The following is a 15,448-nucleotide window of genomic DNA, read 5'->3' as shown; positions in this document are numbered from 1 at the left end:
TGTGATTGTGAACAGTCAGGTGAACACTAAGGCCATAGAAAATGGGAAAAAAGAAAAAAAGTTGACCATATTTTCCTTCACAAAATTTGAAATGAATAATAATCATACAAATTCAAAGAAATTGAAAATTATGAAACACCCCCCCCCCCCCAAAAAAAAAAGAAAAAAAGAAAAAAAAAGAGAAATGACCCAATGGACTGGTACCAGTCTACTACTATTACTAATACTGTTGTTGTATGCATAATATACAGTCATACATTTTGCAATGGTTTGCTTAATATCTAATCGTCATGGACAGATTTCTAGATTCAGCTAAACCCACAAGCATAAATAACATTTCAAATAGACAGTTTTAGATGCACGTATTTACATGTGTTCTATACATGTAGCGCCATAGTCACGTCGAAGCAACCCAGGCGTTCTGTATCAGACGATGCTCCGTCAAAATGGTGGTCTACACGTAACTGTATATATATGTGTTAAGTTTTTGTCATTTTTCTTTTATTAAATGTACTATTTTTTATATTAAAGTTCAGAAACATAACTGTAAACTAATTGTTCAGTTTTTCGTTTGGGTAGTTGCGGGAAAAATGACAAAAATACCGACATGTTCTGAAAACAAAGTCATGTGTGTGGCCTTCAGGACAGAAGATGTCAACGCATACGTGCACATTCCACTCTCTTTCACGTTTGTGTTCTGAACACATAACTAAATGTGTTACTACGTGTACGCCTGCACGATAATGCTCCTGTATGCTTACATGTTCTAACGTGTATCTAAACCTCTCTAATATCAAGGTAACTGTGATGTAATCAAACTTACTATAGCCACTAAACTGAGGAGTAAACTTACCCATAGTCACTAAACTGAGGAGTAAACTTACCCATAGTCACTAAACTGAGGAGTAAACTTACCCATAGCCACTAAACTGTGGAGTAAACTTACCCATAGCCACTAAACTGTGGAGTAAACTTACCCATAGCCACTAAACTGTGGAGCAAACTTTTGTACTTGTTTGTGTAGCACTGATGGGTTGACAGCATAGTCTGATGTCGATGTCCACATTGTAAGAATTAAATTGGCAAATGCTGTAATGAACAAATAAGTAAAGTTAGCAAACATTCATGTGAGTGAATGGAACACTGTAACAAAGTTCTGTATTCTAGGGAACACAATGATGACTACAATGGACACTAAACAAATAGCTAAGGAAAATTTCATATGTGAATGCGTGCCATAGACCCTGGAGGAGGGTATCGGAACATACAAACAACCTCACAAAAGAATGGCCAAACAAATAGAAACAGACGAATAAACTGGGACAGGAGGAGAGAGGGGGGGGGGGGGGGGGAAGGATGTTCCGGCTCAACCATGTCAAGGAAACTTTGTTTACCACATCACTATCTAGTGGTGAATAATCATCACTTTTTTACCATGGAGGGCAGTAGTTATGGTGTTGACATGTAGTCATGACAACAAGTCACTTGGTTGTTTATCAACAATCACCATTCTAATTATTTGAAGTTAAAGAAGATCTGAGGATGCTAGGATTACCAAGGTAATTTGGTGTAGTAGGAAGTGTTAATGTATTTGTACTAGTAACCTTCACACAAATGTGTCTTCATCAGAATACTTACAACTCTGAATACATCAGATACTTTTAAACAAACATATGATATTGTAATACTATGGTATGAAAGACTAACATATGATATTGTAATACTATGGTATGAAAGACTAACCTGTCATCAACTGTCCTTTCATATCACTAGTTTTATTTATTTCATCTTGATAATCTTTCTTCAAGCAATATTCTTGTAATGGTCTTGTGTTGCTGAGACATTGTAGTATAGAATTCATAAAACACTGCCAAATCAAAACATAAACACAATTTGTCTTACACTCTGTTTTCAATTCCATGCACATCAAGTAATCTGTATTCTAGGGAACACTATGATCACACAATGTCACACAAGCTCAATAACAAACTTTATTCATCTAGGCCAAAGCCCCTTCTCACAACATATCCCTCTACATACTGCAATTAGTCAGATAAGAGATGATCACACAATGTCACACACAATAACAAACTTTGTTCATTTAGGGGGAAAGGTGGTCTTGTGTCAATGCAATTGCTGAACTTCATTTTACACTTTTAACCAAATTTCAAAACTTTGAGGTCTTCAATGATAACAGGTTGTGACTACAAATGTACTTAATATCAACATTCTTCCTATTTTACTGTGATGATTTACAACAAGTGATCACAATGAAGAAACAAGTATAAATTTGCTAGGTACAACAAAGTAACAAATTAGAGCCTACAAGTGTTGGTGCCCTTCCATTTTATCATAAAATTACATTCACATACTGGTACTGTGTTTGATTGATAATACATGTACACACATTGTCAGTACTGCAGTATTTGATTGATGTACGTACGCACGCACGCACGCACGCACACACGCACACACATACATGTACACATTGTCAGTACTGCATTGCTTGATTGATGTACATACATACATACATACATACATACATACATACATACATACATACATACATACATACACACACACACACACACACACACACACACACACACACACACACATACATACATACATACACACACACACATTGTCAGTACTGCAGTGTTTCATGGTAATGAAACTGAAGACATTAAAGAAAGAATTCCATTAATTGAGATTGTGTGACAAAGTGTAATCATCCCTTACATACAATGTACTGTACAACACTGTCAAATCTTTATGCATTCTCTCGCTACTTTGTATTCATAGTACTTACTGTGTTGCCTAGATTTTTAAGTCCTACCAGTCCGGCTTTGGAAGTAATTGGTACTGTACTTAGAGACGCTCTTCTCCGAGATGGAGGCTGCTAATAAGACGAAAGTTATAATAACAAGGGTTAGGTAAATGTTCATACAACAAGGAGCTTCTACACTTGTACAACCCATTTCATGTTTGATACAGCTCACTTCATGTTAGTGTTCACTGGCTCTGTTTGATACAGCTCACTTCATGTTAGTGTTCACTGGCTCTGTTTGATACAGCTCACTTCATGTTAGTGTTCACTGGCTGTTTGATACAGCTCACTTCATGTTAGTGTTCACTGGCCCTGTCTGATACAGCTCACTTCATGTTAGTGTTCACTGGCTGTTTGATACAGCTCACTTCATGTTAGTGTTCACTGGCTCTGTTTGATACAGCTCACTTCATGTTAGTGTTCACTGGCTCTGTTTGATACAGCTCACTTCATGTTAGTGTTTATGCTCAATTAAATTCAACCACGTAGAAACCAATGAGAAACTGCACATGCTACACTTTTAAGATACATGTACATGTAGCAAGACTGAATGAATACAGTTTCTTGAGATATTTATCTAAATGAAATGAATTAATGTGCCATCATGAAGACATCAAAACAGTCTTTGGCCTAGCTGCTTCAGTTATTACTCTTATTTTTACAGAAGTTGCATGATGTAGAACGGTAAAAGTGTTTTTTAATGACTGACGGGAGATCAACTAAACTGTGTTCAAAGTGCCTAACAATTTTTATCTGGTAATTGTATGGCTGTCCTTGATACTTTCACAATTCCCTGCGAAGCACACAATTCACTGCAGCCTCTGTAACTCGTAGGATTAAGCCTTTAAATTGCAACCTCTATCCTACCAGGTACCCTATCATACAGTTGGGTTGACTAGGGCATAGCCATGGTTCAAATCTTGCCAAAGGATGTTAGCCAATCAGAAGCAAACAACACTGGCAAAAGGCTCAAACCTCCAAACTGTAGATTTCATTCAGTTCTACCAATCTAACCATTATGTATGTATATGTCATTATACTTGTATATTAACTTACCTGGTAAGTATCAGTCTTGGACATTTTCACAGGCTCTCTTGAATAATCACGGTCGACAGACATTGATCTGTTGTCTCGAGTTATTTGTGTTGGTAAAGTTGCTGTAAGTGTTTCTTTGCCAACACTGCTGAGGTATGAATTTTTAGATACATATGGATGTGACGATACTGTACTAGTAGCTTTCACACTACTAGATTTGTATCCAAGTTCAAAGTCATCTTTTCGACTGTCGTCCCTTCTTTGTGTTCCTTGTAACACATCATAATGTTTATTTGCATCAAGATTGAGATGGGAAGAACTGCCTTTGTTTTGACGACTGCTTCTTGACAACGAGGAAGGACTATCAGAGAGTTCCAGCCTGTTAAGATCCCCTGATAAATCTGACATGCTTTGACTTTTTCTACCTTTTGAGAAACTACTTGACCTGTACGGTGAGGATGGTGATGAAGGTTTGATATTCTTATCTACATCATTGTAATATGTCTTATCTGTATACACAGCTTTAACAGGTGCACGCCCGGTATGTTTGTTTGTTGATTTGTTTTCTCGAAAACTGTCTTTTATTGTCGACTTGTCCATTTTTCTTCCAGTGGCATCTAAGGGGCCTGGACCAGGAGGCAAAGCTCGAGGTCGCGGCACTGGATCTCTTGCCCTTCTTGCAGTACCATACATCATTGTATTATCATAATGAGAAGTGGTACCAGTAGACGAATAATTATATCCTGAATTATAATCATTGTTTCTTCTCCTCATACTTGGACTTCCGTTGTTAAGAAAACGTGACATTTTGGGTGATGGTGGAGGTCTGCGAGATGTTGCTACAGGTGAAGCCATAATGCTTGATCTGCCATATGACATATTTCAGCAACCACACAACGTCTTCAATTTGTAATATTTTGTTCATACCATACATATATCAATAATTACATATTTTCCAAATAACGATGAACAAAAAAGAATCCAGCAAATCCGTTATCTCTTATAGTTAGACTTCCACCATTTCTTCATTAATTGTTAACAGATGTAAATGTATACGCTCCTGATTTTATATCTGTAAAAAAACATACACACACAAATAAAATTTAAAAAAAATTTCTTTCAAGATACGAAAAACAGAAAATACATTACAACCTAGCTGTATTCTTCAGATTAGGAAAATATAGGTATGAATAACACAGTTGTTTGACAGACTCACAGAAAAAATTGGTCTAGAACAATAGAATGATACTATGTAATCCTTATTAAGAAATCACTAATGTGATGACCCAGGACTGAAACATGGCCCTTTAAGACAAAAACAATTACATTAACTGAATAACAGTGATTTCAAATCACAAATAAAATAAACATTTAGATAAATATATGTATAATATATTCATCTACTTAAGGTCATTATTAATCCTGATATCAGTCCCTTGTGAGATTTGGGTTTTTGTCTCACCATCTTAAATTTTTGGGAAATTTGTTATTCACTTCAAATTTTGTGAAGGTCAACTCCCCCCCCCCCTCCCCCAACATATTACAGTTGTCTCCCTAGGGCTTAGTGTTCACTCAACTGTTAAAAATCATGTCAGATCACTATTTCACACAAAAGAACACAACTATTTTCTTGAAATACAGAGTTAAACAAAGGCCAGACTTCATTAATTCTAGGTGATCATCAGAAAACTGTAGATACGACATGTCATACTATGTGCTAGCACTAATCACCTGACAAACATAGTACGGCTGAACAAAACATAGCTACATATGACATGTCATACTATGTGCTAGTACTAATCACCTGACAAACATAGTACGGCTGAACAAGACATAGCTACATATGACATGTCATACTATGTGCTAGCACTAATCACCTGACAAACATAGTACGGCTGAACAAAACATAGCTACATATGACATGTCATACTATGTGCTAGCACTAATCACCTGACAAACATAGTACGGCTGAACAAGACATAGCTACATATGACATGTCATACTATGTGCTAGCACTAATCACCTGACAAACATAGTACGGCTGAACAAAACATAGCTAGATACGACATGTCATACTATGTGCTAGTACTAATCACCTGACAAACATAGTATGGTTGAACAAAACATAGCTAGATATGACATGTCATACTATGTGCTAGCACTAATCACCTGACAAACATACATGCAGTACAGCTGAACAAAACATAGCTAGCTATGACAAGTCATACTATGTGCTAGTACTAATCACCTGACAAACATAGTACGGCTGAACAAGACATAGCTAGATACGACATGTCATACTATGTGCTAGCACTAATCACCTGACAAATATAGTACGGCTGAACAAGACATAGCTACATATGACATGTCATACTATGTGCTAGCACTAATCACCTGACAAACATTGTACGGCTGAACAAGACATAGCTAGATACGACATGTCATACTATGTGCTAGTACTAATCACCTGACAAACATAGTACGGCTGAACAAAACATAGCTAGATATGACATGTCATACTATGTGCTAGCACTAATCACCTGACAAACATAGTACGGCTGAACAAGACATAGCTACATATGACATGTCATACTATGTGCTAGCACTAATCACCTGACAAATATAGTACGGCTGAACAAGACATAGCTACATATGACATGTCATACTATGTGCTAGCACTAATCACCTGACAAACATAGTACGGCTGAACAAGACATAGCTACATATGACATGTCATACTATGTGCTAGCACTAATCACCTGACAAACATAGTACGGCTGAACAAGACATAGCTAGATATGACAAGTCATACTATGTGCTAGCACTAATCACCTGACAAATATAGTACGGCTGAACAAGACATAGCTAGATATGACATGTCATACTATGTGCTAGCACTAATCACCTGACAAATATAGTACGGCTGAACAAGACATAGCTAGATATGACATGTCATACTATGTACTAGCACTAATCACCTGACAAACATACATGCAGTACAGCTGAACAAGACATAGCTAGATATGACATGTCATACTATGTGCTAGCACTAATCACCTGACAAACATAGTGCAGCTGAACAAGACATAGCTAGATATGACATGTCATACTATGTGCTAGCACTAATCACCTGACAAACATACATGCAGTACAGCTGAACAAGACATAGCTAGATATGACATGTCATACTATGTGCTAGCACTAATCACCTGACAAACATAGTGCAGCTGAACAAGACATAGCTAGATATGACATGTCATACTATGTGCTAGCACTAATCACCTGACAAATATAGTACGGCTGAACAAGACATAGCTAGATATGACATGTCATACTATGTGCTAGCACTAATCACCTGACAAACATAGTGCAGCTGAACAAGACATAGCTAGATATGACATGTCATACTATGTGCTAGCACTAATCACCTGACAAACATTGTACGGCTGAACAAAACATAGCTAGATATGACATGTCATACTATGTGCTAGCACTAATCACCTGACAAACATAGTACGGCTGAACAAGACATAGCTACATATGACATGTCATACTATGTGCTAGCACTAATCACCTGACAAACATAGTACGGCTGAACAAGACATAGCTACATATGACATGTCATACTATGTGCTAGCACTAATCACCTGACAAACATAGTACGGCTGAACAAGACATAGCTACATATGACATGTCATACTATGTGCTAGCACTAATCACCTGACAAACATAGTACGGCTGAACAAGACATAGCTACATATGACATGTCATACTATGTGCTAGCACTAATCACCTGACAAACATAGTATGGCTGAACAAGACATAGCTAGATATGACATGTCATACTATGTGCTAGCATAGCACTAATCACCTGACAAATATAGTACGGCTGAACAAAACATAGCTAGATACGACATGTCATACTATGTGCTAGCACTAATCACCTGACAAACATACATGCAGTACAGCTGAACAAGACATAGCTACATATGACATGTCATACTATGTGCTAGCACTAATCACCTGACAAACATAGTACGGCTGAACAAGACATAGCTACATATGACATGTCATACTATGTGCTAGCACTAATCACCTGACAAACATAGTACGGCTGAACAAGACATAGCTACATATGACATGTCATACTATGTGCTAGCACTAATCACCTGACAAACATAGTACGGCTGAACAAGACATAGCTACATATGACATGTCATACTATGTGCTAGCACTAATCACCTGACAAACATAGTATGGCTGAACAAGACATAGCTAGATATGACATGTCATACTATGTGCTAGCATAGCACTAATCACCTGACAAACATAGTATGGCTGAACAAGACATAGCTAGATATGACATGTCATACTATGTGCTAGCATAGCACTAATCACCTGACAAATATAGTACGGCTGAACAAGACATAGCTAGATACGACATGTCATACTATGTGCTAGCACTAATCACCTGACAAATATAGTACGGTTGAACAAGACATAGCTAGATATGACATGTCATACTATGTGCTAGCACTAATCACCTGACAAACATAGTACGGCTGAACAAGACATAGCTAGATATGACATGTCATACTATGTGCTAGCACTAATCACCTGACAAACATAGTATGGCTGAACAAGACATAGCTAGATACGACATGTCATACTATGTGCTAGCACTAATCACCTGACAAACATAGTATGGCTGAACAAGACATAGCTAGATACGACATGTCATACTATGTGCTAGCACTAATCACCTGACAAACATAGTACGGCTGAACAAGACATAGCTAGATATGACATGTCATACTATGTGCTAGCACTAATCACCTGACAAACATAGTATGGCTGAACAAGACATAGCTAGATATGACATGTCATACTATGTGCTAGCACTAATCACCTGACAAACATAGTATGGCTGAACAAGACATAGCTAGATATGACATGTCATACTATGTGCTAGCACTAATCACCTGACAAACATAGTACGGCTGAACAAGACATAGCTAGATATGACATGTCATACTATGTGCTAGCACTAATCACCTGACAAACATAGTATGGCTGAACAAGACATAGCTAGATATGACATGTCATACTATGTGCTAGCACTAATCACCTGACAAACATAGTACGGCTGAACAAGACATAGCTAGATACGACACCCCATACTATGTACTAAACACTAATCACCTGACAAATATAGTGCAGGGGAATTTCTATAAATACAGACAAATGTACCAGCATTCAGTATTAGAAAAGTGAAATTTCAACTTTAGCTTCATTTGACTGACAAATTTCTGAGTCCACTTACATATTGACTATTTTCATGATGAGGAGTCTTTGTATTTACATTAATATAAACATTGTGATTCAATAACATTGATTATTATTTGTATTCAACAGATAAAAATGACATTTGTCACAATTACATGTATTGTTGATAAAAATTAAAGTTCGATAGAATTACAATATTTTACTTTACTCCTAAGTTTATAATTTTAGGAGTATTTTGTTCCCAAACTTTAAAATTCAGGAACACAGTGATCCTAAAAAATCTTGCTCAAAGAGGAAACTTCCTAGACTGTATGAGGGTGAATAATATTTAGACTTAGTACTAGAATACATTAAAAACTACTACCTTTAGTTTATTTGCACTTTAAACATTTGACATTGAATTGATATTTCCATTTTGATTTGATGACTTATGTAGTTAAGTATACCCCACCCACAAAATCAATTCCACAAACTATTTACTTTCCCCAACAACGGCAACAACATCAAGATCCTTGAAGAGGTCCAGAATAGAGTGCCCTCTAATGATAGCCAAATTTTGTTGTTGTGATTCAAAATGTTAAAAAACTGGCATTTCTTGTGAGTCACCACATAGTAAGAAATAGGGGAACACCAAAATGTTGGTGCATCACTAGAAATTGTGTGTGTCAGTGGTGCGTCAAATTGGCTTAAAAGTTAGAGGGCAGATTATTAGAATTTTACTCTTCTAGTCTAAATTCTAGTATACAGTTTAATGACCTCTTTCTACCAGGTGGTCATTTATTTGGACACAAAAAAAATTACAAATTGAGAGGGGAAAAAAAAAACAGGTTTAAATTAGATGCTGTGAGATTCAAGTCCCATCAGTTTGACTTTTAATGTAATAGATTTATTTTGTATGAGAGACAACATTATGTTATGTGGGCTTGGTACATTTTTCAGAACAATCAAAATACCTGAACCAACCCTTACAATTTAAACAATAAAGAATTACATGTATGTGATGTCACAGTACACCACCCTCAAATCACTATTGTTCTTTGCTATTACATGTATGTGATGTCACAGTACACCACCCTCAAATCACTATTGTTCTTTGCTATTACATGTATGTGATGTCACAGTACACCACCCTCAAATCACTATTGTTCTTTGCTATTACCTTTGAATGATGGATTATTATATACATAAAATGATTAATTAATGTTGGCAGTTATGTCACTGACTTTAATAGGACAAATACAATATATATATCAATCCACATGATTGAACACTATGGGGTGAGATCAATAGTTCAATGTAGGATAAAAAATAAATTCTTTTAGTATGAGGGTGGGTGATTTAAGCCATTTTAATTCTTGTCTGACAAAAACGATTTTATTTTTATGTAATCTGTTTTGTGCCCCTTAATACACATATTTTTATAAAACCTCATCAAATTTAGAAATGGAAGAATTTTCACTTAAAGTAAATGTACGACACTAAAATACATGTTGGAAATGAGGGCATTGTATTTTTAGCACTACATTCTGATTTGAAATTGATTGTACTCTGAAACAATTATTAATTTTGGTCAATTAAGTGTGTGTGTGTGGGGGGGGGGGGTGTTCTGGGGCCTAACTAAAAGACTAGTTTCTTATCTTAGGTACATGTATACTCAACTATTAATCTTGTCCCTAAATTACATAAAATTGACACAATACAAATTCAATGTATAATGTAATATTTTTGTAGAAGAAAAGTGTTTGTTTCACCTATATATGTATACATGTATGTATGTACATTGTATACTATAACATAAGTTTGTATTTGTGACATCTCTACATCAGGATGAAATCATAAATGTAGATCTCTGAAAATATGCACTCTGAGGACTCTGACATGTCTTCATCCATGTCTGCTATGGATCCTCTCTATTGAAAACCACAGGATTGCACATCGATTTTGTGTGCACATAGATTTTGGGTATAAAAACTAGCCATATCCAGGTCTTCTCCTTACTAATGACTATCAAAAATACATAAATAAACTTTAAATCAATGAATTCAACCTACATCTTGCGTATTCTGTCATTTCTTGTCTAAAGTTCACTTGAGCCACAAAATGGACAACAGTATAAGTCATGCAAACAGACTAGCTCAATATTGCACATGCACACTACCTTGTGTATAATTTACGCTGTGGGTCATATAATCTGTTTTGCAGCTCCAGTCAAACAATAACAGAATAAAGAAGGCATGGGTTGAATATAGTGACTTTAAGTTAATTTCTATATTTTTTATAGCAAGGGTATGGGTGGTTTTTATACAAACAATCTGTGTGCTATCTCAGGGTGTTTCATAGGAAGGAACCACAGCAGAGATGGATGGAGAGTCAGAGTCCTCAGCGTGCATACTTCCAGAGCTAAGTGAAATACTGAAACAGGAATTTATCACTTTGTTTATATAAAGCAGTAAATAATAAATGTACATTGTAGTCTTTTTTTACAGTATAATTCATGCCTTAGATATCTCTAAGGGTATAGTCATAATTTTACACTACACTCAACTTGACTGTGTCTAACTTTATCTTATACCATAAAGTTAGCTCTCTCACCATTTACTTTAGGGGGAGGGGGGAAGACAATTCAATTAGCAAGGAGTACCAATCTAAGCTATCAGTCCAATACATATCGTTTTTGTAGAACTACATTGTTTGCATTATGATTTTGAAGTATTTCTTTTTGAAAATGACAAATTGTAAAACTTACAGTGATTTTAAAGTTTCGTTTTAATGTATAATTATTGAATATTACAATTTTTGGAGTTTGGAACACATTACTTTTGCCTTCGTTTCTAGAACAGGCCTAGGAAAGTACAGATATGGACTCTAAAGCCATCCTGTGGTAGAACATTTGATATTGATAGCCAGTGCTGCAGCAGATAGTTCATGGCTACAATTCTCCAGTCACACCATGTTTTCATTCGTAGATGTTTATGAAAGTAAATGATGATGTTAGGTCGTCGTTAGTGTGTAAACTGACAGAAAATAAAGTCAACCGGGCCATGATAGTGATTAACCATTGGTGAGGTGGCCAACTGGCACCGGATGTACCGACTACTGTTTGCTAATGCTACCGTAATATGCACACTCGCCGACTCGGTTGTTATCGATATTGGGTAAGTAAGGTTTGACTAAATACAGTGCAATCGTTTTTGTCAAAAATAGCGAAAGAATATTACCCTTTGCCATAACGACTATGATAACCTACGTTATACAAAATGACGACACATTCTACACAGTCACCAACATTTATCTACTATGTACGCTGTCAATACACAGTGTCATCGCAAATGTCATCAACAACTTTATGGCGATCTCTGTCATAAACCTCTTACCAAGAAAATAACGTTTTTTTCTAACATTCAGAGTGTCCAGTTTATACTCACCAAATCAGCGGTTACATATTGAGGTCACAGATGTTGATTAATAACCACACTTTGACTTAAATGTACCCTGTTTCGCGAATCTTCGGAAAGTATTGATTTCTATGGAGCTCTAAGATGGCCGCCATTATCAGGGTCACGTGATGCATAAATTGTCCCCTTAGCAACAGTGACCTACACATTGCACAGCGCCACCAACGTCAAATATAAACTTTCTCTGGAGAAGATGCATCACCGACACATAAACAATATTCTTGTGTGCCTAAATATAATGGCGGCAAATACAAGGCAACTGCCAGCGAGTGGTGAGATTTTGCGATTAAATGAAATTATGGAAAAAGGAGAGGACGGGAAAGCTGTGCGGGTTATGGGAAGGTAAGGGACCGGTCAGTTTCTTCAGCCGGGGGGGGGGGGGATTCTTAAATTGGGCCGACAAAAAGTCACTGACCTGACCACCCCCCTCCCCATCTGTGAAACCAAAAAACAGGCTGACCCCACCCCCCCATCACTTAATTCTAAAACATGATGACCCCTCCCCCATATATATATATATATATATATATATATATATATATATATATATATATATATATATATATATATATATATATAGTTTTGTATAAAACTATTACGCTCTGCCACTGCGGTATAGAGCACTGTCTTAGCAGATTGATACTCACCGAGTTATATATATACATATATATATATATATATATATATATATATATATATATATATATATATATATATATATATATATATATATATATATATATATATATATAATATTCACATGACAGGTATTTTTTGATCGTGACTCAGTGTGGACTGCTTGACTGTCTTGCATCTAATATAAGATCCCGGGTTAACACCATCATAATTATAATTATTGACTACACAGGGTAAATATATTCCAAAAGGAGTTTAATAGTTTAATAGCATCTTGACAATGAAAGGTATGGGAAAGCTTGAGCAGGGTATATGTATATCTCTTGTGAGGGACGTCCTAGGGGGTCTCCCCAAGAAGCCCTGGAGGTTTTTAATTCTGAATAGTTAATTTTGTGACTATTCAAACATTTTCAGAAAATAATTTCCAAGCTTTACAAGACAGTACCAACATTAAAAAAGCAACTACATAGAGTTGAAATATTTTTGAAATGTAGTTTGATAGCATCTTGACAGAAAGAGGTAGATGGAAGAGGTTGAGACTGGGATGTGTACACCTCATGTGTGTTTGTGTGTGTGGGGGGGGGGGGGGTCCTGGAGGTTTTTTAATCTGAAAAGTCAATTTGAGACTATTCAGACCCTTTCAGACAATAATTTCCAAGCCTTACAAGACAACACCAACATGTAAAAAACAACTACATAGGGTTGAAATACTTTTGAAATATACTTTGATAGCATCTTGACAGTAAGAGAGGAAGAGCTTGAGATTGGGATATGTCAACCTCATGGGGGGGGGGGGGGGTCCAAGGGGGTCTCCCTCTAGAAAGAAGCCGTGGAGGATATTTACTCTTAAAACCAATATTTAGGCTATTCAGACCCTTTCAAGCAATAACTCATCAATCCATGCTTTACAAGACAGCACCATCAAGTATCAGAAACTATTCTTTATAACTTACCTTGGCAAACATTTCATATCTTTAAAAGACAATATCATCTCAAATTAGAATTGGGTGAAGATATTTAAGAAAAGTTTAATATTATTATGACCGGTCCCTAATATGTATGATTTAATCAGTTGAAAACCTGAGATGACACTTTGACAGTGTTTGTTACCCCTATACCTTTTACAGTCACTTTGACAGTGTTTGTTATCCCTATACCTTTTACAGTCACTTTGACAGTGTTTGTTATCCCTATACCTTTTACAGTCACTTTGACAGTGTTTGTTACCCCTATACCTTTTACAGTCACTTTGACAGTGTTTGTTACCCCTATGCCTTTTACAGTCACTTTGACAGTGTTTGTTACCCCTATACCTTTTACAGTCACTTTGACAGTGTTTGTTACCCCTATGCCTTTTACAGTCACTTTGACAGTGTTTGTTACCCCTATGCCTTTTACAGTCACTTTGACAGTGTTTGTTACCCCTATACCTTTTACAGTCACTTTGACAGTGTTTGTTACCCCTATGCCTTTTACAGTCACTTTGGTCGTTTAGAGCTGTAAAGTGTAAAAAGTAATATTCTATTCTACTTCAGGATGATATAAAGTCAATAATTTAATCTGATTAGCTCACAAGTGACTGCGTCTCTAACTTAAGTTTTCACACACTAAAATTGTAACTAAATTTCACTACTTCATGTTCAATGTTCATGTACCTTAGTACCACTTTCAAGGTGAACACCACTGCAGGAAATAAAAACATTTGCCTGAATTTTAGGTTCTGGATATTCACTTCATAACTGTATATGATGCTGTGATGGCTGAAAAACACCAAGTTGAAACTCATTTTTCACTCATTGTTCAGTGTATTGTAGGTCGTTGCCATGGTAATGTATTATCTCAAGGGAGTCAGCAGACATGCATTATGTAATAACAGAACAATGCACTACATGTGACAACCTGTTGTTTGTCAGTACCGTAGTTGTATTTATTGTATGTCAGATAAATCATTAGCTGCAATAATTTAATTGTACCGTTCGTTGTGATTTTGTGCTTTTTATGATTCCAATGTTTAACTGGAAGCAAACACTACAATACTGTAATGTTAACGGAAATAGACAAGATCACGTTGAAAACATGAGTGAGAGATTGTCAGTGTACTACCCATTTCAAAATGCAGCATGCATTGCTCCTTTTGCCAATTTTGATGGGATTGGAGTACCTCTGAACATTTCTTAATTGGATCTTGAAGGCTCCGTAATTAATG

At 36.2% G+C, this 15,448-nt stretch overlaps 2 protein-coding genes across 4 annotated transcripts in view; one reads left to right on the top strand and one right to left on the bottom strand.

Moving 5' to 3' along the window:
- Positions 1–12,701, bottom strand: part of LOC144440112 (ubiquitin carboxyl-terminal hydrolase 2-like) — a 32,226-nt gene extending 19,525 nt beyond the window's left edge. For both annotated transcript variants that reach the window (XR_013481168.1, XM_078129372.1), the window contains exons 1-5: positions 12,577–12,701; positions 3,887–4,937; positions 2,813–2,902; positions 1,744–1,867; positions 978–1,089 (exon numbers count right to left, since the gene is read on the bottom strand). Coding sequence is in view for 1 of the 2 variants with exons in the window: in XM_078129372.1 (XP_077985498.1) it covers positions 978–1,089; positions 1,744–1,867; positions 2,813–2,902; positions 3,887–4,744 (1,184 nt within the window). In the remaining variant the exon portion in view is untranslated. The remainder of the gene's footprint in view (positions 1–977; positions 1,090–1,743; positions 1,868–2,812; positions 2,903–3,886; positions 4,938–12,576) is intronic.
- The window catches only part of LOC144440113 (CST complex subunit TEN1-like), a 4,839-nt gene continuing 1,649 nt past the window's right edge, over positions 12,259–15,448 (top strand). Inside the window, exon 1 of one of the 2 annotated variants that reach the window (XR_013481169.1) lies at positions 12,259–12,306. Coding sequence is in view for 1 of the 2 variants with exons in the window: in XM_078129373.1 (XP_077985499.1) it covers positions 12,845–12,948 (104 nt within the window). In the remaining variant the exon portion in view is untranslated. Of the gene's footprint in view, positions 12,307–12,819; positions 12,949–15,448 lie in introns of those variants that run through there. The other variant, XM_078129373.1, reaches the window with a different exon arrangement.

This window comes from Glandiceps talaboti, chromosome 9 (genome assembly GCF_964340395.1).
Source record: "Glandiceps talaboti chromosome 9, keGlaTala1.1, whole genome shotgun sequence".
NCBI lineage: Eukaryota > Metazoa > Hemichordata > Enteropneusta > Spengelidae > Glandiceps > Glandiceps talaboti.
This window is presented reverse-complemented; position numbering and strand designations above follow the sequence as displayed.